At 32.2% G+C, this 22,005-nt stretch overlaps 1 protein-coding gene and 1 long non-coding RNA gene across 3 annotated transcripts; one reads left to right on the top strand and one right to left on the bottom strand.

Annotated features, from left to right (window-relative positions):
• Positions 1–254: 254 nt before the first annotated feature.
• Positions 255–2,250, top strand: LOC104247064 (uncharacterized). 2 transcript variants are annotated; one of them, XM_009803011.2, is made up of 3 exons: positions 286–652; positions 766–1,749; positions 1,870–2,250. In XM_009803011.2, exons 2-3 carry the CDS (start codon positions 1,213–1,215, stop codon positions 2,098–2,100), a joined length of 768 nt encoding a protein of 255 aa, XP_009801313.1. In that variant the 5' UTR covers positions 286–652; positions 766–1,212; the 3' UTR covers positions 2,101–2,250. The 2 variants fall into 2 exon arrangements, 1 of the variants encoding a protein (XP_009801313.1); XR_011405980.1 differs by lacking the exon at positions 766–1,749 and having other exon boundaries at positions 255–652.
• A 138-nt stretch (positions 2,251–2,388) lies between these two features.
• On the bottom strand, positions 2,389–3,345 carry LOC138888656 (uncharacterized). The gene is made up of 2 exons (XR_011405981.1): positions 3,177–3,345; positions 2,389–3,051 (listed from the first exon to the last, which is right to left on the bottom strand). It is a non-coding gene; the product is annotated as an uncharacterized lncRNA (long non-coding RNA).
• Positions 3,346–22,005: the final 18,660 nt, after the last annotated feature.

Genomic DNA, 22,005 nt, shown 5'->3' with positions numbered 1-22,005 from the left:
AAACTTCACCTACGACCAATCATCCGGTCAAATCAACTCAAAACAAAAACATTTGTAACTCTAAAAATTAACATCAAGGTCCAACTTAATCATAGTATTACGGATTCTATTGATTTAGATCATAAACTATTCTAAGAAAAAAAATCAAAAGAAAAATCAACAAAGTATTTTAATTATGAGCAAATTAATATTATTCAAGGATAAGACAAACTAAGATTAATTCTAAAACTTGTCAAACTACTAGTTTAGCCTTAATTAAGAAGCGATATTAATTTTCTAGAAGTCCCTAGATGAAACTACATCAGCCACACAACCAACATTTGTTTCAAATATAAAGAATAATCAACCAAAAGCATAAAACAACAAGAAATGACTTCACACACTATTTGAATAACAATACATTAACCATAAAGTAAAGGAGAATTGACCTTTGTAGCAAACTTTCTTTATATTTGAAAACGGACTGTGAACAAAGACGGTCATCGACCTCTGACCGCATGCTGGAGAAAGACTCGAACCGAACCTCTCGGAATTGCAAACGGACAGCTCGTCGACTCGACTCGCACTTGTGGTGTCATTTTGGATGATTTCGAGGCTGTTTTTGGGTGGTTTTCGGGCTGGAATTCGTACTGATTTATGGAGGTGTTTTGATGTGAGTTTTGCTGTATTTTTCAGCTTATTTGATGTAGTTTTTCAACAAGATTTGATGTTGTTTTTCAGCAGTCTTTTATGCTATTTTTCAGCTGTTTTTATGCTGTTTTTCAGCAGCTTTTGAAGCATTTTAGGACTGAATTTTATGGAGCTTTTGCTGCATTTTTATGGTATTTGAAGGCTGATATCTAGAGGAAAAGGATGGGGTGTTTGGTTATTGATGGGTGATTTTTTTGGGGGGGTTGAATTTCAGCTAAGTTTGGGGTATTTTTTGAGTTGTTTTTGCAGCTGGAATTTTTGGTTGGCTTTTTTTTTATGGAATTTTTGTGGAGCTTGGTGGTGTCTTAACAATGGTGGAATGGAGTGGATTTTTCTGATTTTTCTGTGTGTGTGTCGTGTGTTATAAGTAGAATGAGTAGGAAGGGTGGGGAATATGAGTGGAAAGAGTGGGAACATGAGTGGGGAAAGTGGGGGAAATGAGAAGTAAGTGGAGAAAGTGGGAAAAGTGTGAATAAATTCAAACATGGTCAAAAATTAGTTGCTCATAGGTATGAGCGCCATATGACTTGCAGCTTGTGTAAAGCAAAGGGACACAATAAGAGAAGTTGTCCACATGCTGAAGGTTCAACATCTACTGTTGTTGCTGCTGCTTCAGCATTTGTTCCACATGCTGGAAGAAGAAGAGGTAGAGGAATTGAAAGTGCTCCATCTACTGCTACAGCTTCATCATCGTGTGGTTCAACAAGTATTTCTGGAAGAGGTAGGGGAAATGGAAGTGCTCCATCTACTGCTGCAGCTTCATCATCGTGTGGTTCAATAAGTATTTCTGGAAGAGGCAGGGGAAAGGGAAGTGCTCCACCTGCAGGTTCATCAAGTATGCCATATGTTGGTTCAACATGTGCTTTTGGAAGAGGAAGAGCTAGAGGAAAGGAAAGTGGAATGGATGCTAGAGGAAGGGGAAATGGAACTAATGGCTTTGAGAGTTCAAGTGACTTGGAGGGTTGGTTTAATTGTTCAGATGGGTCTGCTAACAATACTCTTGAAAAGAGAAGAAATTCAATTGGTTCTCACCATTTTAAAAGGCCAAGGATAGTAGTGGTTGGTTTAATAGTTGCTGACAGTTGATACATTGCTTTCAATATAAGTATTTAGTGTTGTTCTTCAATTTTTGTATATAATCAAACTTCGATTAACTAACATTGCTCTTCTTTCTTGCAGCCTTGCCTACCAAGTCAAAGAGTTGTGAATCTTGGAGCAAGAATAGTTATAAGTTCAACAGAGGTTACAGACATTGGATATCAGTCGAGAACAAGAGTGAAATGGAAAAGAAAAGTAGCAATGACCACAAGGAGACTACAACAAATGAGGGGAGGTAAAATAATTCAAACAAGGTCAAAGAGGGATGCTGCAGCAAAAAATTCAAGCCAAAATGCAACATCTGGAATTTAGAACCTTTAACTACTTAGACTATGTATTATGCAGATTAAGTACTTCCTTTTGTTAATATTATACCTGTCTATTGGCTTCTTTTTGTTGATACTGCACTTGTTTTGTTGGCCACCTATTCTGCTTATAGCATACTCAAACAATTTATGCAAATGATCTGTTTGGTATTGCTTTAGTTAATGTCGTTCATTGTTCTCTTATAACTACGCATAGGCAGCAAATGATCTGTTTGGTATTGATTTAGTTAATGTCATCCATTGATCTTATGTAACTACGCACAGACAACATATATGTACAAACTCAAGTTCCATTCATTGTTGTTCCAACCAAAAAATAGAGATTAACTCCTCCGAACTACAGTTAATGTTACAAAGATTGGAGAACAAACTACATATAATTTGCACGATTATTACATAAACAAATAACATATAATCAGACACAACAAAATACATAAGATGCTCTTCCTACTATTAGGATTCTAGCTGTGATTCATCTTATCCTTTTGGTTCAACCCTTGATTGATCATCTGATGACCCTCTAACTCTTGCTCAACCTCCGTCCATTGTTCATTCTCTATCCCTTTCAATACCAATTGAATCTTTAATGATTTATAATTGGCTAATCCTTCTTCAATCTCTCTCAATTGTTCACCAATCATAGAAGGACAAACCTAGAACGCTCATTAATAACATCATCCCTCCATCAAAAAAAATTACAAGACTTGGTTTGAAATTTGAAGAGATATAAATCATTTTAAAGTAACCAAAAAATATGGACAACATCAATCAATTGCCCAAATACTTACACCATATTATGAAAAATACCAGAACCGTCTTCCAGGGTTCCAAGTCGACTAAGAAGTTTGCAATGACATCAAATCTTCATGCTTGCAACGCACCTTCAGATTCAACATTGGGTCATGCTCGTCCATACAAAGTTGATTCAAGTTGATTCCTGCCATTTCAAACAATGAAAAACAGAGAATTAGCACAGATTAATTTCAATAGAGAACCCTAAAAGTAATCTATAAAATATAACTAAGAAAATTAAAGATTGAGGAGGAGAAGTTAATATTATACAAGAAGGTTGCAATGCAAAAAAATCCCTTTCTATTCACCAAAATCGAGCTTCAATGGCGGACGGAATCGGGTGTGGAAGAAGAGAAAGAATTTTAACCTAATTAAATAAATGGTATGTGACAGTTAAATAAAGGCATGGAAGTATAAATTATATTATTCACGCGCTCACAAATCGTGCAGACACCCTATGTGCCAACTGGGCCACAAAGGTGTATTTTAATTCACTAAAAATATATACAGGGGGGTCACTAGATACCCGTATTGTTAAGGGGTGCAACTCGTACTTTGGTACAACCCCAATGGGGTAATTATGTATTATCCCTAAATTTTGGGTAATCTATTTCTACAAGAAAGAAGGAAATGATGATGTTATCACAAACATGCTAACTGAGTCGAATCGCAAAAATCTTTTGATTATCAGTGTATATAGCAATTAGTATTAAACTAATTAAAATAGGTCACCTGTTCCAAAAAATTTGTACATTGCACTTGGGACAGTTAAGTAGAATAATTGGCTACTAACTACTCTTACGTACTAGAGTCAACCCTCTATATAACATTCTCGTTTGTTCCGATATTTTTTTATTTTTATAGTGAATAATTATTATATACCTATAACAGTATTGGCGTTTAAATATTTTTTGGTTGTTATAGATCAAAATTATCCAAAATATAATTATTTCTTTTTTTAATGTTACATATAAAAGATAAGAATATTATTCAAATTTAAAATCTCAAAGGTATGCATATTTCACTAGTTAAATATTGAAAAAAGCTAATATATTATTAATAAATTCATAACTAAATGTATAAAGATTTAAACTCTAGCAACTTGTTTGGATGGTTGTTACCTATTGTAGTGCATCGTATTGTTATTTTAAATACGATGTTTGTTTTGGTTGTTACTTAAATTTTATTGTATCGTATCGTTAGATCCGTCGTTACGTGATGACAAAATGTGACACTTTATGTAATGGCCGATTTGGTGTGATTGCGTTGTTATCTTGTCTTTTTCTCTCATTTCACCCTTTGTTATTATTAAATTATTTTATTTTATCATTTACCCTACCTTTTTTATATAATAAAATTATCTCGTATCATATTTTTCTTTACAATATTGCAAATTTATTCTCCACATTGCTGGTGCATGATATTATGAAACAACAGCAAACGATACAATCTATCTCGGCATTGTATTCATCAAACGATACAGTACAATACTATACAATACGATACATTATGAAACGATATGTAACAACAATCCAAACAAGCTGTAAGACAAATATTTTAAAGCTACCTAAAAAAACTAATTCTTTCAATATTTATAGAAGAACTTTGTAATTGTAGCTTGTTTTGTAGATTTCATTCTCTTACTAGAGATATAACGCTTGAATTGGCGAAGATTCATGTCCAAAATTTTAACATAAAGGTATATAATAGCTTTCTTTTGAAGACAATATAAGAGCTTAACAGTTAAATTTTTCTATCTAAATATTTTTTGAAATTTGTTTAATGAAAAAGATATCATGTGCAGATCTCTAAATCTTATATCTTATGCAAGATATAAACTTTGTTTAATAAAAAAATTGTGTGCATATTTTTAGAATTATTTATTAATCTTAAAGATTCTGTATGGTTGTTATAAAGGGGTAATTTTACAAAGAGCATTCTGCTATAAATATGGTTGTTGCTGTTATAGAGAGGTAAAATATAACTTAAAAAATCGGTTCCGAGGAAAACTTGGCTTTTATAGTGAATGATTATTATATAGGGATGTTGTTTTAGAGAGATGTGACTGTATTCCTTTCATTCTTTATTCATGTTATCCGTCACAAAATATTTAGGAAAAATGGCATTGTATAGGCGCTGTAAAAATAATAGCCGAAAAATGTATAAAATTTGTGTATTTTTTGTATATATATACATTCTGTATGTTACATACAAAAATTATACAAAATTTATACACTTTTTCGGCTACCAAATGTAAATAGTTTCTGGTGCGGGCTAAAAGTGATAATACCCCTAGCATTTACACAAATTTTGGGCTCTCAAACTAAGTTGGCCCATGATCTTTTCCAAATTGATTTGATTAAGGGAATTTTTCATAAAGCACCATCTTTTTGGTCTAATTAGCTATTTATAGATATCCTTTGCTATATTACGTGTTATAGATACCTTTTATATTTTTATACAATATATTTCATGTATTTAAGCTGTTGTATTTATTAATACAGCTAAAAATTATAAGCGTAAAAACTGGAATTCCAGCTAAGTTTGACATGTATTTAGCTGTATTCAAGCGACATTAACATTAAATACAGTAACGTATCTATGCTAAAAATGGAAGGAAATAAAATCACATGATATTCTCCTAATTTAACTCAATGAACTAAAACGATCCCTCATTAATCTGTATTTGAAAGATACATAATAAAGATTATAGTTGAATAAAGAGAAATACATATGAATAATACAGTTGAGTAGAACTGTATACAGTTGAATACAACAAAATACAACTTAATTCATCTAAATAAAACACTTGAATACAACAAAAATACAATTGAATACAGCTGAATAAATTCTTGAATGCAACAAAATACAACTAACTTCTGCTGAATAAAATAGTTGAATATAACTAACTACAACTGAATACAGTTGTATAAAACACTTGAATACAACTAACTACTGCTGAATAAAATAGTTAAATACAACTGATTAAACCTGAATACAAGTGAATACAGCTGAAATATACATTCGAATACTAAGATTTTCTATAGGGTGTAAAATTTCTTAAATTAAAATTAAAATTAAAATTAAACTAATAGGAGTGTCGTTCTCGGTTTTGGTTTCTAACTTCTTCGTTCGCATCGCCAAGGGGCAAAGCTTCAAGCTTTTACCAGCAAAACTCGCCAAGGGGTAAGAGACTTCGCGAGTGATTTCAACGATCTCTCTTTGTTAATCAATGCCTTTCGCTCTGATTTTGCTTGCTCGAGCTCGAACGTTTTTAATCTTCGAGCAGTAGCACTCGACTTCACCGCCGACGACTTCATAGGGTTTGTGGGAGAAGAGAGTCTGGTTGTGTGCAAAAAGAGAGAGATTGCATTGGAGTTTATAGATGTGCGGTAATTATGTGAGAGAAAATACAAAAAGGGAGAGAGAAAAATAATATTTAGCATATATGGTGCCTTAATTATAGGATGTAACTATATTTAGATTTTTTGCTATAAAAGATAAAAGGTATTTATAAGGTGTAATATTTTAAAATGGTATTTATTTAAAATAAATAGGGTACTAAGATTTTCTATAGGGTGTAAAAATTCCTTTGATTAATATGCCCAAATTTCTTACATGAACGGTTTATGGGGCTACAAGCTATTCACTAATTATGTCTACAAGACGCAAAAATTATGTCATGTTTTTTTTTGAAAATTATTTCGTGTTAACAAAAGCGTTATTTCATCATAAGATGCCCATTTATCCGTGCTTCGCACGGTCGTTAAAAGAAATTAAAATGTGGCTAAATAATTATAGTTATAATATTTATTCTTTGATTAATTTTATCTTTATTCTATATTCTCCAACCGTAACACTAACAATTATTTCTTGATATAATCGAATTTTTACAGTTGATTATTCTTTTCTACAATTATCAAGCTTTGCTTTCTCTATGTTTGTATACATGGAAGCATAGAACTTTCAATTTCACGGCGTATATTATACTCTTTCTTAAGAATCTCTATTAGGAAGGTTTGGATGGCAATGAAAAATCTTTCTTCATCCATGAAACTAAATTTAGATAATATATGCTTAATGAACAACAAAATATTAACTATTGATATTGTTTATGCTATACCGAGAAATTGAAGTTTTAATGTTTAATATTGGACACTTATTATTGAATAAACATATATTTGTTACTATACCGCTGGATGATGAAGACGAATGGATAAGTTTTTTCCCTATTATCTTTTCTTCTTGCAAAGTTTATTTTTTTTTTTTTGCGCAAAAAAATCATATATTTTAACATATATTGAGGTGTGGTTGTTTGAAAGATCAGTTTATTAAACATGAGGCCTTTTATTAATGATCTACCATTTGGTTAATACTTTGACCTCTACGTGGCAAATCTTTTGTATGCAAATATATAGAGATATAGGCTATTCATGCATAAGAGTTAAACTATTGCATAAAATCACCATTTCTGAAAGTGAAGAGGAAAAAGGAGTTATTAATTTCACTCCTATTTGGACTCATTTTTAAATCCTTAATCAGGACCTTTCTATCAAATTTATTCCAATACGGAAATATAAACGAACAAACAACAGCAATATGCCAATATTAGCCCGAAAAGAGCAATATTAGCCCGCAAGTAGATATCACAATATATACAAAGCAAGTACGAAGAAGAATTCATTAGACTTTGCAACGATTTACATAAACTTACCTTTTTCAAAGTGAAAGAGAAAAACATTAGCCTTATGCACTCTTTGTGATTTCGCTGGGCGTATCAGTATATGTGTGTAACTTCTTCTAAAACCTACATGCAAAGAAGGAAGGTATGTCAATTAATTGTAATAACCTTATCACCGGTGATAATTTCACAAAATGAAGCATGATGACATTCATATGCCCTACTTTAATTGGAGAATGCACCATTCCTTTAATTATTGAACTGTGGATGGCCTTTAATTGAGTGGTGCACCGCATCATAGATGGCCTTAAATTGAGTGTTTTATTCTTATAATAAATATGAGAGAAAAATAGGGAGAAAAAAGATAAATAGGTTTCTTGGCCAAAGAGAGGTGCCAAGTCACCTTTTCTATTCCCTCATTTATATATATATATATATATATAATTAGTCTACGTTTTAAGAAAATGGCTATTATTGAGGCGAACAACCCTAAATAGCATAAAATTGCATACCATATTTGGATTGGATTTGGATTTTCATTTCGTCAATCCGAAAACTGAAAATCCAAACCGAAATTTCATATGCAATCCGAAATGTCCGAACGCCCACCCCTAGTTGTAATGTAGTAGCGCTTTTCAACCCCTCTTATATTTGCCTTTATCATATGAATTACATTCTCCAGCTTCAAAAAAATTATTGTTAACCTCATAATATTGTCCCAAATAACTACTAAAAATTCAACAAGGTACTTCTACAAGCAACAAACTTGGTGCTATCAACATAATTTTTGCGTCTCGTAGACATAGTTAGTGAATATATAGCTTGTAGCCCCCTAAACCGTTCATGTAAGAAATTTGGGCATATTAATCATATTGGAAATTTGTAAATTTTTAGTGAACTTGCTACGATGATTTGAGGTTAAGCAGAAGATGCTTCATTATTTTAGTGTCAACTCGTAGGTCAGTGCTAATTGACCTTTCCTATTTTCCATTTTAAGAAAAATTTGACAATGATAGACAACAACATCAATTTCATTATGGTTAATTATACCTGGTAGTACTGATAATGGACCATCTTGAAGACCTGAACCGAAGGTTCTTCAACCCCCCTCCCCCTCCCCCTACCCCTACCCCCAGTAAACAAGAAAATAAAGAGTAATAAAAGAAAAGAAAAGCAAATATGGATGAATAGGAAAATAAATTCGCTGTGTTTGACTTTTTTGGGGATAGCATGAGCCTTGCCAAAGAAACAGATAAGACAGAAGAAAAAGAATCTTGATGCACAACCTTGCAAGTAAGATGACTCACAATTACATATCCCATCTTCATACAAAAACATGAATTTGATGCTTGACTTTTACAGCTTCTTTGCATGGTGGTTACCTATTGTATTGTATAGTATTGTTACTTTAAATACAATATTTTTTTTATTGTTACTTAAATTTTATTGTATTGTATCGTTAAATCTGTCGTTACGTAACGATGAAATGTGCCACTTTATGTAACGACCGATTTGGTGTGGTCGCGTCGTTACCTTGTCTTTTTCTCTCAATTTCACCCTTTATTATTATTAAATAATTTTATTTTATCATTTACCCTACTTTTTTATATACCGTATCATAATTTTCTTTATAATATTACAAGTTTATTCATTATATTATTGGTGCGTAATACCATAAAACGACGGTAAAATAACACAATCCATCCAAACATTATATTCATCAGGCGATACAATACAGTACAGTACAATACGATACGATATATTATAATCGATATATAATAATCATCCAAACAAGCTGTTAGCGAAACATAGGGGAGATGGCGCGTGGCATATATTTCAAATGGATAAGATCGATCGAGTGGGAGGGAATCTTTGATGCAGGTAATTACAAATTAGTGATAGAAGCCTATGCCTTTGGACTCATGCTGCATTTATTTTGGGCAACAAACACCGCAAATTCAACAATAATAAAAGAATAAAAGTACCATTAATTGTAGATAATATCATGTGATTAAAATTAGGAAAAATTTCACATAAGAACAACTAAGCTCCATATTTTTCAATTTTATAGCCAAAATTTCAATTTACAACCAACTATCCAAAAATAATAGGCTAAGATTCAACATTCAACTCCAATAGATTCTAAAAATTACTATTTAATTTTTTAAAAAGATTGCTCAAGCTTTTAAGTTAATTTTCGAATCAGTAACTGTGACTCAAATATTAGTTCAACAAACCAAATCCATTTGGATGGTGAAAATTAAATTTTTAACAAGCTTAAACATGTGGGTTAAATTTAGAATTTGATTTTGTGAGAAATTTGGAGTGAGTGTTATTTAGACTTGTTAGAAATAGTATAAGGAGGTTGTATATAAAATTTGAAGTCATTTAATGAAGATTTGGAATGGTTTTGAACAAGAATTGCAACTGAAAATCGTGGAAGAAGTTCGTCTAGAGACGCTTGTATAAAAGTGTATAATAGTGTATAAGATGTGTTTATACACTCATATACACTATTATACAAGATTATACAAAAAACTAACTTCGTTTTCTTCCTTGCGTCTATTCTAAAATTCAACTCAAATCTTGCTTATCTACTCCAAATCACTTCAAATTTAAATTTTGAACTCCTTTTGATATTTTCAATCAATTAAAACAACACTCAATTCAAACAACTAACATACTCAAAAAATCTTAATTTCGAAAGCAAAGCTTTGAATGGCCTTCAATGGTGGACTTCTACTCTTCATTTTTCTTACATGGCAACCAGGTGATACAGGGTAAGAAACAGCAATGGCGGACAACCCTTTGAAGCATATGTAGAAGAAGTGAGAAGAAGAGAGAGTGAAAACAACGGTTGTGGGAACACATTTTAGAAGCAATGGTTGTAAAAACATAAGTTTTGAATTTGCTAATACTTTCAAAATATGTATAATATGGGCTAAATTGGGTAAAATGTGAAAACATATGCCATTTTTTATTATGGTGTGAAGTCATGTGTATTTTGTTGTAAGTCTTTCTTAAAATTAATCTATCATATAATCATACCTGACTAAGAAAGTTGGAATATCTTTGTGATCTTGTCGTGCACCTAAAGGCAAACCAAACACCAGTTTTTAAATACCTTGAACTAAAGGTAACGCACTTAGTCATTGTTTAAGCTTAATTTACCAACCATGACCTGGACAAGAAGCTCAAAATAACCAAAATCTTAATCGAGCTATGAGGTTTATTACCCGTACCTGACAAAAGTGGTCCTGGTTGTAATGTTGTATTTTACATAGGACTAATGCTTTCTTGACAACAGTTGAACCTAAATCCGAATCTGAGAACCTCTCGTTTTAGGTTGGCTCTTTGTCCCTAACAAACGGAGACAAATAGAATTATTAAATGATGAAAGTGTCCACGTTAATTTTGCTTTGGAAATTGATCTGATTTGGACAAGTATACATTCATAAAAAGGGAATATTCCTTCTTTTTTTCCCCATAATATAATAGCTGTGTTAAACTAGTTTGCGTACACACCTCAACTATTTTATCGAGTAATTACTATTTTTCTCCCGCATTTGTCCATCAAAATTATAGTATATGAGAAGAAAATCACCGGCGTGTTATGATAAATATCATATTATGGTGGATGTCTACTCTTCCTCCATGATCTTCATGTCAAATGCTTAATGACATATTCAATGACATATTTTCTATGTTCAATGACATATTTTCTTCACTTTTCATGCCTATATAAAGGCCTTATAATAGATAGGAAAATACACACAATTGAAGAAGAAAATCTCTCCCTTCTCTCTATCTCCATTTCTTGTTCATGTTTTACTAAATTGCTTTATTTCCTTGTTCCATATTGCTACTTTGAGTTATATTTCATAACACGTTATCAGCACGAGTCTCTAACCAATTGTATATATATATATATCTACAAAAAATTTCCTACATCCGGAAAGATTATATATATATATATATATATATATATATATATATATCTACAAAAAATTTCCTACATCCGGAATGATTACAATTAGAAGCCATACATATCATCACATGGTTAAATGTAAAGAGAAACTACATATGGTAAGTAATGAAATGTAAGAAGATATGATTATCTTATACTTGTCATTCCTTTAAAATCTCATATGCACACAACTTCGTACTACACCTGTATTGCATAAGCACATATTAATATTACATCTTTTATATCACATGAATGGAGTAAAATTTTCGAAGTTCTATATGTGAAAATCATAGTAGCAGTTAATTGTTGATATGATGTATGTCATGGTAACCAAGGATATTTTATATAAATTGTCTTATGCATATTTATGTGTTAACTATCTTCAATCTGTCATGCCGCTTTAAACATTTTCTTTTACTTCGATGAATATTTTTTTTTCCTTTTGGATTTTTACACTTGCATATAGTACCAAAAAAAAAAGAATAAAAAATAAAATAAAATTGGTCATACTGATTAAAAGCATAAATCATCTTGAAGAAAACAAGAAATACTTCACATCTTTATCTAGGTTGATTAATTACTTCTTTGATATTTGAAAAACAAACCAGCTATTGAGAAAGTATACTTCATAATTTATGGTCGTATTATTTGAAAGCAAACAATGATTAGTATGACTACTAGAAGAGGTATTTTTGAGTATCCATGACCTACTTGATGTTTGCTACTGACTTACCATTTTTAAGTATTTTATATGAATGATGCACAAGCTACAACTGGCAAGTTGTTACCTATAATGTCACTTTTCAGGTAATATAAATGCTGAATTTATGTATTAGTACTATATATGTGTTAGGTGTACTTTTGATAAATTTATTCACTAATTGCTTTGGTTGAATTGAGTGAAGGAAAGTCATGGCGTTAAATCAAATCCAATAGGTAGGGTATACCCCGAAAACAATAATATTTTTGAGAGAGGCTCAATAAATATTATAACAATGATTTTATGATCCTTTTAAACTCTAATAGAATTTAGAAGAAATATTCTGACTACAAACGGTTGTATTTCATATAGATGCTACAAATAATTAATAAAGTTTTACGCTGATTTGAGATTTGTACACTTATTTAAGAAAGCAAATTTGATTTGCTAAGTTGAAAATTAGTTGTGTATAACTTTCTTGGCATGTGATTGAGGGTAAGACATCGAGATCAAGTCCTGATGCTCCATAATGATAAGAGTTGGGTTTGAATCCCAATTTCTTATGGCCTAACATGCTTTTATATTGGTAAGACATTGGGTTTGAGTCCCAATGTACCATATTGATGATATAATGATGACTAAAGAAAAATAATATATTTTTTATGAAAAGGCATGAAAATTGTCCCACTTGATTTGCTCCATTCTTGAAGTGAATGTGATAGCAGTGCATAATAAGTTTCAATGAAGACAAGTGGTTGAACAATGAACGTGGGCGTTCCAAATATCAAAATAATAATAATCATCACTATGATTATAAAAGAAGAACAATAAGGGTTCTCAAAATAGTCCTGCAAAATGTGAAGGCAATGCTTACCATCAAATTGGTATGAAAATAATAAAGCACGTCGCTGATTATGATCCATTCCTTGAAGAGAATGTGACTTGTGATAAGCATTGAGAATGCAAACTCATTCCTAAAGTTGAATGTGGCAATATGTGATAAAAACAATGAATAAAGACATGCAATTCATGATTATATGAATACCACACAACTCACCTCTAAGGGAGGTTTGAGTAAAATAAAGAGAATAAATATTATTGTGTGGTTACATGAATATGTCATTGATTGCATACATGTAGTACGCCAAATATTATTTTGTCATGCCTTATAAAAGTTATTAAAGGCAAAGTTAAAGCAAGAAATGATTTTGCTTGTGATAATTTTGACCATGACAATTTATTATGATATAATTTTATCTGTGAAGGAGACATTTATCATATGAATGGTATGATAAAAGATCTTGTAGTACAAAAGTTGTTAAGAAATCCGAAAAACTAATTTGTTACTAACCGGATGAATAAACTTATTCATGACATTGATATTGTAAAGTCTCAAAAGAAACTTTTTGAGATTCAAATATATAAGTCAAAGTGATTGGCATATTGAAACTATAAATGAAAGGAAGATTGAATATCTTCATATTTCTATAATCATACCGGGTAAATATGAAAGGTTACCCGATCTTCTTTCTATTTGTACTACATAAATATAAGCATGATGTTGGAATCATATGCCACAAGTAAACTAGAGGTTTACTAAAACAAATATTAATTGGCATGACCGGTTGACCATCTCGATTCAATTATCATGCGAAAAATTAATTAAGAATTACATTGACATATATTGAAGAATAGAAGATTCTTCAAGAATTCTCTTGTGTTGCTTATTCTCATGATATACCAGTTAAAGGTTGGGATTGAATCCCTTGATTTCTGGAAAGATAAAATGTGATATATATATATATATATATATATATATATATATATATATATATATATGGGCTCAGTCACCTACCATGTGGACCGTTTATTATTATATGATTTTAATAGATACATCTATTTTATGGTCACATGTGCATTTGTTATCAACTTGCAGTTTGGTTTTTGCAAGATTGCTTGCTCAAATTATTAGAGCACAATTCCAGAATATAAATTATGATGATTTATCTTGATAATACTGGTGTAAATCCAAGTTGGTTTAGCGGAAATTGTATGTCTCCAATTATAGCTAAATCATTGGTTGTGAGAACAAAACTCCCAAAAATGAAATTTGGTATGAGATGTATTATTTAATATACACCAGCATTTGTATGTATCTAGCCAAGTTATGAAAATTTCTCCCTATCACAATCGGTTCAGGGTCAGGAACCAAATAATTTCTATATAGAAATATGAATGTGCTATATGATTTAATTATGCCACCACAATGCACAAAGATGGGTTCCCAAAGAAGGTTGAGAAATGTGTTGGTGATCCCAACATTAGAGGGAGAAAATGGATAGCTGAGAAAGTGATACGTGAAATGAATTATTATGAATACATATAGATCCTCGTACAAGAAAATATGAACTTGATGTTCAAGTGATAATTAATTTATAAATTATTGCCAGACGCATTTGCTGACCCAAAGCTAAATGTCATATTTCAGCTGTTAATGCTCCAAGTAGAATAAAGTCCATGAGGGATAGAGTCTATGGCACGCATGAAGCGTAACAGACCAATCGGTTCCAAAGATAAAACTCCTTGAAGAAGGAGAGGGGGAAAATGGTCATAATAAGGAGGCAAGTGCTCTAGAAGAGCACCACAGCATAACACTTCGTAAGACCTCATGTGAGAGGCTTAGGTACCTGAAAATAATGAGATAAAGAGATCTCAATAAGTTATGTCTTTATTGTGTAATAATTGAACTGATATAAAATGATCGTCGACGATATTGTTAACATAATGTAGCGCTCAATATTATTAATATTGACGAGGATCTTGAGCTCAAATCTGTCATGAAATTTGGACAGATAAATGATTGGCCAAATAAAAAATATGCAATGAAAATTGACTTCACTTGAAAAAATGTGAAGTTGGGCGGATAGTCCCAACACCTGAAAGTATAAAGCTAATGGAGGTATAAATGTGTTCTTTTGCAAAAAGTTCATGTCGATAGACATAAAGACGACTTGTGACACAAGAAAATTAGTAAATATCCTCATATTGATTATATGGAGACATATTCTCTTATGGTGGATAAAATTATTTCAAGTTTTAATCTGGCAATACATGAAAACTTGATATGCGTATAATGGAAATCATTGAAGGATTAAAATTGTTCTGAAGCATATTAAAGCTTCAAAAATCCTTATACGGATTGAAACAATCAAGGCGCATGTGGTATAATCGCCTGTGTGAGTACCTATTGAAAGAAGAGTACAAGAATGATTCAATTTGTCCTTGTATCTTTATAAAAAGATCTGGATTTGAATTTTTATAATTTTTGTGTATGTTGATTCAAATATCATTACAACTCCCGGGCAACTTCCTAAAGCAGTAAACTATTTAAAGAAAGAATTTGAAATGAAAGATCTTGGAAAGACAAAATTTTGTCTTGGTCTACAAATTGAGTATATGAAAGATAAAATTTTTATCAATCAATCAGCATACACTAAATAGATTTTAAAGCGATTTTATATGGATAAAGCACATCCATTTAGTACCCCGATGGTTTGAGATCACTCGATATAAATAAAGATCCATTCCGACCTCATGAAAATAATGAAGAACTTGTTGGTCATGAAGTACTATATCTTAGTGCAATTGATGCACTAATGTATCTTGCTAACACTAAAAGGCGTGACATAATATTTTCAGTTAATGTCTTAACAAGATATAGCTCTGCTCCTACAAGGAGACATTGGAGTGAAATCAAACACATATTGTGTTATCTAAAAGAGACTACCAATGTGGGCTTATTTTATGGCAATGATTGCAATCCCTATCTTGTTGGTTATGCCGATGTAGAGTATTTATCTGACACACACAAGGCTTGATCTCAAACATGCTATGTGTTTACATGTGGAGGCACTGTCATATCTTGGCGATAGACTAAGCAATCAATCGTGGCTACTTCTTCTAATCATGCTGAGATAATTTCTATTCATGAAGCAAGTCGAGAATATATTTGGTTGAGGTCTATAATATATCTTATCCGAGACAAATGTGGTTTGAAGTGTGACAAACTACCCATAATTTGTATGAAGACAATGCAACATGCATAACCCAATTGAAGGGATGATTCATAAAAGGAGATAAGACAAAGCACATTTTACCAAAGTTATTTTCCACACATGATCTTCAAAAGAATGATGATATCAATGTGCAACAGATTCGTTCAAGTGATAATATGGTTGATTTGTTCACCAAATCTCTACTGACGTCAACCTTCAAGAAACTGGTGTGCAAGATTGGGATGCGAAGGCTGAAAGATGTGAACTGATGCTCTCATTAGGGGGGTTAATACGTGGTGTACTCTTTTTCCCTTACAAGGTTTTGTCCCACCGGGTTTTCCTTGCAAGGTTTTTACCGAGGCAACCAAAAAGCGTATATGTGTACTCTTTTTCCTTCATTAGGATATTTTTCCCATAGGATTTTTTTCTAATAAGGTTTTAACGAGGCACATTATTTATGGACATCCAAGGGGGAGTGTTATGATAAATATCATATTATGGTAGATGACTACTCTTCCTCCATGATCTTCATGTCAAATGCTTAATGACATATTGAACGACATATTTTCTATGTTCCATGACATATTCTATGACATATTTTCTTCACTTTTCATGCCTATATAAAAGTCTTGTAATAGATAGGAAAATACACACAATTGATGAAGAAAATCTCTCCCTTCCCTCTATCTTCATTTCTTGTTCATGTTTTACTAAATTGCTTTATTTCTTTGTTCCATATTGCTACTTTGAGTTATATTTCATAACACGGCATGTTTTATTTTAACTGGAAATCAAACCCTAATCTTTTATTATTTTCACCCATTATTGACAAGGATACCACAGTTGGATAAGAAGATGTATATTCCTTCATCGTTAATGGATGCATATCATAGTCATACAATCAGACATATGCATAAAACAACTACTCCTACATCTAAGGTGATTTAGCCAGTATAAATTGTGAGCACGTGATTTTTGCCTCACATGAATTACTTCCACAAAATCAAAACAAAAATTGTTTGTTTTATTGTTTGCACTTTTGTGAATTTTTGTGGTATTTTCTGTCATTACTTGCATGGGTTCGTGCATGTTTATATGTTTAAATAAATGAAAAAATAGATTGCATTCGCATTTAGGATTTAATTTTATAATTTTTGAGTTGAGTAGTAAATTAATTATTTTTACAAAAATAAAAGAATAAAAAAATAACGTATTTTACATTTTTAAAGTGTTTAATGTCAAACTGTGTGATTATTTTATTTTTAGTATGTAATTACTTGTGATAAATATTATTTAAAGTGGATTAGTATTTTAAGTCAATTTTGGTTTTATAATTTGAGTTAGGATTTTTGGTTCTTAATTTTGAAAATAATTTAGGAAGAAAGAGAATTAATAAAAGAGAAGAAAATCAAATTGGGCCAAACTCAATTTAACCACCAAAGCCCAAATCAAATACACCCAAACCCGCCCCAAATCAGCCCAAAACCCGTCCCAACCGGTCCGGCCCTATACTGAACCAAACGACGTCGTTTGGACTCGCCTCAATCCGAGCCGTTAAAGAATTGTTCATCCAACGGTCTAGAACACACCCCATCGCACATATCCGACCCCGACCCATTTTTCAGAGACCGATCCGGTCCCAAAGGAGTCTAAAACGGTGTCGTTCCATTTAGTCAGATGATCCAGGTCATTGATCTCGTTTGATCGAACGGTCTGGATCCAATTCCACCCCTAGTATATATGTGACCAACCAAACCCGCCCCCTTCAGAACCCCTCAACCCCTTTCGTCTCTAACCAAACTCTAGAGACGCCGCCACTGTACCCTCACCGCCTCAGGGTGGCGGCGCCGGCTCCGTTCACCCTCATCTTTACACCATAGAACCACTCTGATCCCCTCTTACCAAATCCATCATTAATTTCCATCGAATCTAACCAAGACTCGTCGAATCTTAAATCCAAGTTTTAACCCTAAAAATTCAAAATCAATTTCCATTGAACCTGATGACATGCATCGAGTCAAGCCTCTAGTTTTCTATAATTAGAAGGTCGATTCACTACAAAACCGATGTTACTCATTTGTTCTTGACAAAGAACAAATCAGCAACATTAGTTTCGGGTGAATCGGGGTATCAAGGGTAATTTCAAGTTTAGCCGGTGAGTTCCCTTTATTATTTTCTGTTCTTCTTTAAATTCATTTCACCTCTGCCTCTTCTCCTTCTCTTCTACATGTGTTTTTGATTGGTCAATTTTTCTGAGTGAAGTTACGACTAGCTTCGAACCCGATTTCTTTGCTTTAGGTTAGTTTATTTATCCATATTTATTTCTGTTAATTTCAATTTTCCTTTTAAATTTATTTGGTCCTGTTTGTTTTGATTTCTGATTGTAGGTTTGTTCTACAGATTCTGTGAATAGTTGTTTAAGTTCATGAATTTGCCTTTGAATCGATAGGTTCAATTTTCAATTTAGGTTTATATTATTCTAATAGGCTGCATATTAGTATCCTCGTGATGTTTTGATTCCTTGTTAAGATGATTATGTTAAATGTGTCAAAGGTCGAATCTCAAATAGGCTCTTCAATGTTCGTTTCTTGCTAATGTCAGTTCAGATTGTTCATATGAAGGGTTATTTTTTACTCTGTGTCAATGCTAAACCTATTTAGGTTTCAGAAACTGATGCCCTTTGATTTTGTTGCCTAGTAGTTCTGTAAATGTTTATAACTTTCAGAGATCCTAATTGAATAATTATAAACTTAAAGGGTTAGTCTGGGAATTATTCAATAAAAGGAGATTGTTTACCTAACTTTAGAAGTAGTGGTAGGGTAGAAATTGTATTAATGAATTAATTAAAAGCACTAGGTTAGTGGAATGAATTAAAAATAGAAAAGAATATTGATAGTGGAAACTACACTTGTTTAAGGACCCTTTTAAGAGCTGGAAATCAAAAAGAACAGGGGTGAGTGATTAACAGGCTAAAGGATACACATGGTAAGGGAATATACAAGCTGGAAAGAGAAAAGATTTGAATAAAAAGGGAGTTGGTCCTAGTCTTTAAATGGACACACACGGATAGAGTACGAAAAAGAGAGAGATAGACATTGAGTGGATATATACAGAGGGATAGGGACTGAGTAAAAAAAATGGGTGCTCGGAAATACAAAGAAATAACTCTAAAGAGAATGGAAATTGGAAACGACTGTTTGATTGATTTCTGTTTTCTGGTTTTCAATCTCAAATTGGCTGAAACCATCTTTGATGTATTGAGGGTTGAAATGGTTTGAATTTTTTTTTATTGTTGAAGCCGGGTTGAACTTTACAATAGAGTTACTGTTTCATTGAGTATTATAGTGGATTTCTGAATTTTCTCCTACACTTGAACTTATTTCTGGTTAGCTGACAGTGGAAATGATTTAAGATCAAGTTGGGTTAAGGTCTTCTGGTTCATTTGTTTGGATTTAAACTGTTTTTCTGCGTTGTTATTTCACTTTTCTGGGCTGAAAACTGGTCTTCCTTTTCTTATTTCATTGATCTCCAGGTACCTACTCTTGAACCTTTATTATGATGTTTGGCTTGAAATTGAAAAAATAAAAACTGGAGTCTGATAACTTCAACGTGCTCGGATTGGTTTAGTTTAAACCTCATGGTTTTGACATTATTAATGTACTGTAGATTCATTGCAAAGAGTTGTCATTGGCTTGTTTTGGCATAAAGATACTTTTTCTTGTTGTCATAGCTACTTTGGACTGTTGTAAAGAAACTCGATGGAAACCCATCAAGCGAACCCTTACAAATTACCTTAGATTGTGTTATACTTGATTTCTTGTTGCTTTGCTAGGTCGCTACTAATTTCAGGTCATTAATAATGGAATTTAAGGTGAGGAAATGGGGCGCAGGAAAACATATGTCAATATATGTAAGCTGAATGCAAAGATTGTGCTAGTGGGAAGATTAATAATTTGATTGTGCATAGGGAATTGTAAATACAGCCTGAACAATTCAATTGACTTAATGAAAATGTTTGTTGTTTAAACAACCAATGATGCATCGACTTTAATGCCAAAGATCTGTAGTTTCATTTGTGATCTGATTCCATGATGGCCATTTGGGGCTTAATCCTCATAGTCGGATCGATTTGGGATCACAAGGATTCGATTAGGGTCAAATATTAATGCCCCATCCCCCTTTGTTAGACTTGGACTCAATTTAGGCCTAAATTTATTCACTGGCTGGCCCAATTCGTGTCCTTATGTAATCAGGTTAGTTTGAACTTTAATATTTAGGTAATTACAATTCTAACAACCCTTTTAATTAATTTGGCACTTCTTTAGCATAGGAGGTGTGTCGTAATAAATAATTACGTGATAGTTTACGGTTCTTTCGAGATGATTTCGAAACTTAGTTAGAATAATCGAGGTGCGCTATGCCCAATAAAATCTAAAAACCCATGGCTCTCGCAAACTTAAAGGTGCGTAGTTTGCTTTAGGCACGTTAATTATATAATTATCATGGCTACTAAAATTCGGGAGTACATTTCATGTGGCCCGGTTCTAATTTCCAACAATGTTATATAAAATGTGTCGTGAACCACGGGTGCATTTTATGTAGCGTGGTTTACGATGTGTTTTAAATAACTTTGAATTTTTTCCGGAAATATTAAAAGCGGCTAAAATATTAGTAGTATTTTTCGCTTTTTTTTTGCTTTTTGCTTTTGCTTTTTGCTTTTTGTTTTTTGCTTTTAGTACCAATTATGGGTTTGTATGATCCATTTTCACGTTAAAACCATTTTGAAAGATCACTAAATGAAAAAAAGTGTTAGAATAAGATTTTAATTTAATCCCAACAATTCATCTCATATATTTTGTTTTAGTAGCCTCTTTGTTAATTAATTTCACATTGAGACTTTGGTACAAAACATCTACACTATGTTGATCCGTACTTGTTCATTATATTGTAGTAATTCATATGTGGGGATGTATATTTGTATGATCTCAAGAAAAAGAAAAGGAAAATAGTCATGCTTAATTACTTACCTAATTGATACCACTACTACTGCTGCTTGTAATTCAAAATAAGAAAAAGAAGATTAACGCAATAGATGGTTGATTAGTCATGAATATCGTTGGTTAATTTGTCCATGTGGTTATCTAATTTATGAATAATAATAATTCAAGAACATCGTAGTTTGCTTTAGGCTCAATTTAGACTAGTATTGTGATTATGTATACGTTCCCGTAACATAATTGCGATTTTAATTCCAAAAAGTAACTCGAGGGATGTGTTCGCGCAACTTCAACTAAACCTTTCTTAATATAAATAAACCAAGCGTTATTAATTGTGGACACGTTTGTGTGACATGATTTTTGACGCGCCAAAAGAAAAGAGTATACGTACGCGTAACTCAATTCTTTAATTACAAACAAATCAAGTGATTAAAAGCGGTAAAAGGTAAATGCACATAGGTTTTAAAATAAGTAATTAGGCAATTTTAGCCAAGTATAAATCACTAAGCGACCGTGCTAGAACCACGGAACTCGGGAATGCCTAACACCTTCTCTCGGGTTAACAGAATTCCTTACCCGGATTTCTATGTCGTAGACCATTAAATAAGAGTCAACTTCCTCGATTCGGGATTTTAACCGGTGACTTGGGACATCATAAATTATCCCAGGTGGAGACTCTGAAATAATTAAATAATCTCA

The sequence above is a fragment of the Nicotiana sylvestris genome, chromosome 1 (assembly GCF_000393655.2).
Source record: "Nicotiana sylvestris chromosome 1, ASM39365v2, whole genome shotgun sequence".
NCBI lineage: Eukaryota > Viridiplantae > Streptophyta > Magnoliopsida > Solanales > Solanaceae > Nicotiana > Nicotiana sylvestris.
Note: the sequence above shows the minus strand (reverse complement) of the source record. Positions and strands in the feature narration are given on the sequence as shown.

Bases quoted from the DNA above. Each gene is read 5' to 3' on its own strand.
- LOC104247064 (XM_009803011.2), top strand. From the start codon at position 1,213: ATGACTTGCAGCTTGTGTAAAGCAAAGGGACACAATAAGAGAAGTTGT. The intron at 1,750-1,869 runs GTTGGTTTAATA...TCTTTCTTGCAG, and splicing joins AAAGGCCAAGGATAGTAGTG to CCTTGCCTACCAAGTCAAAG.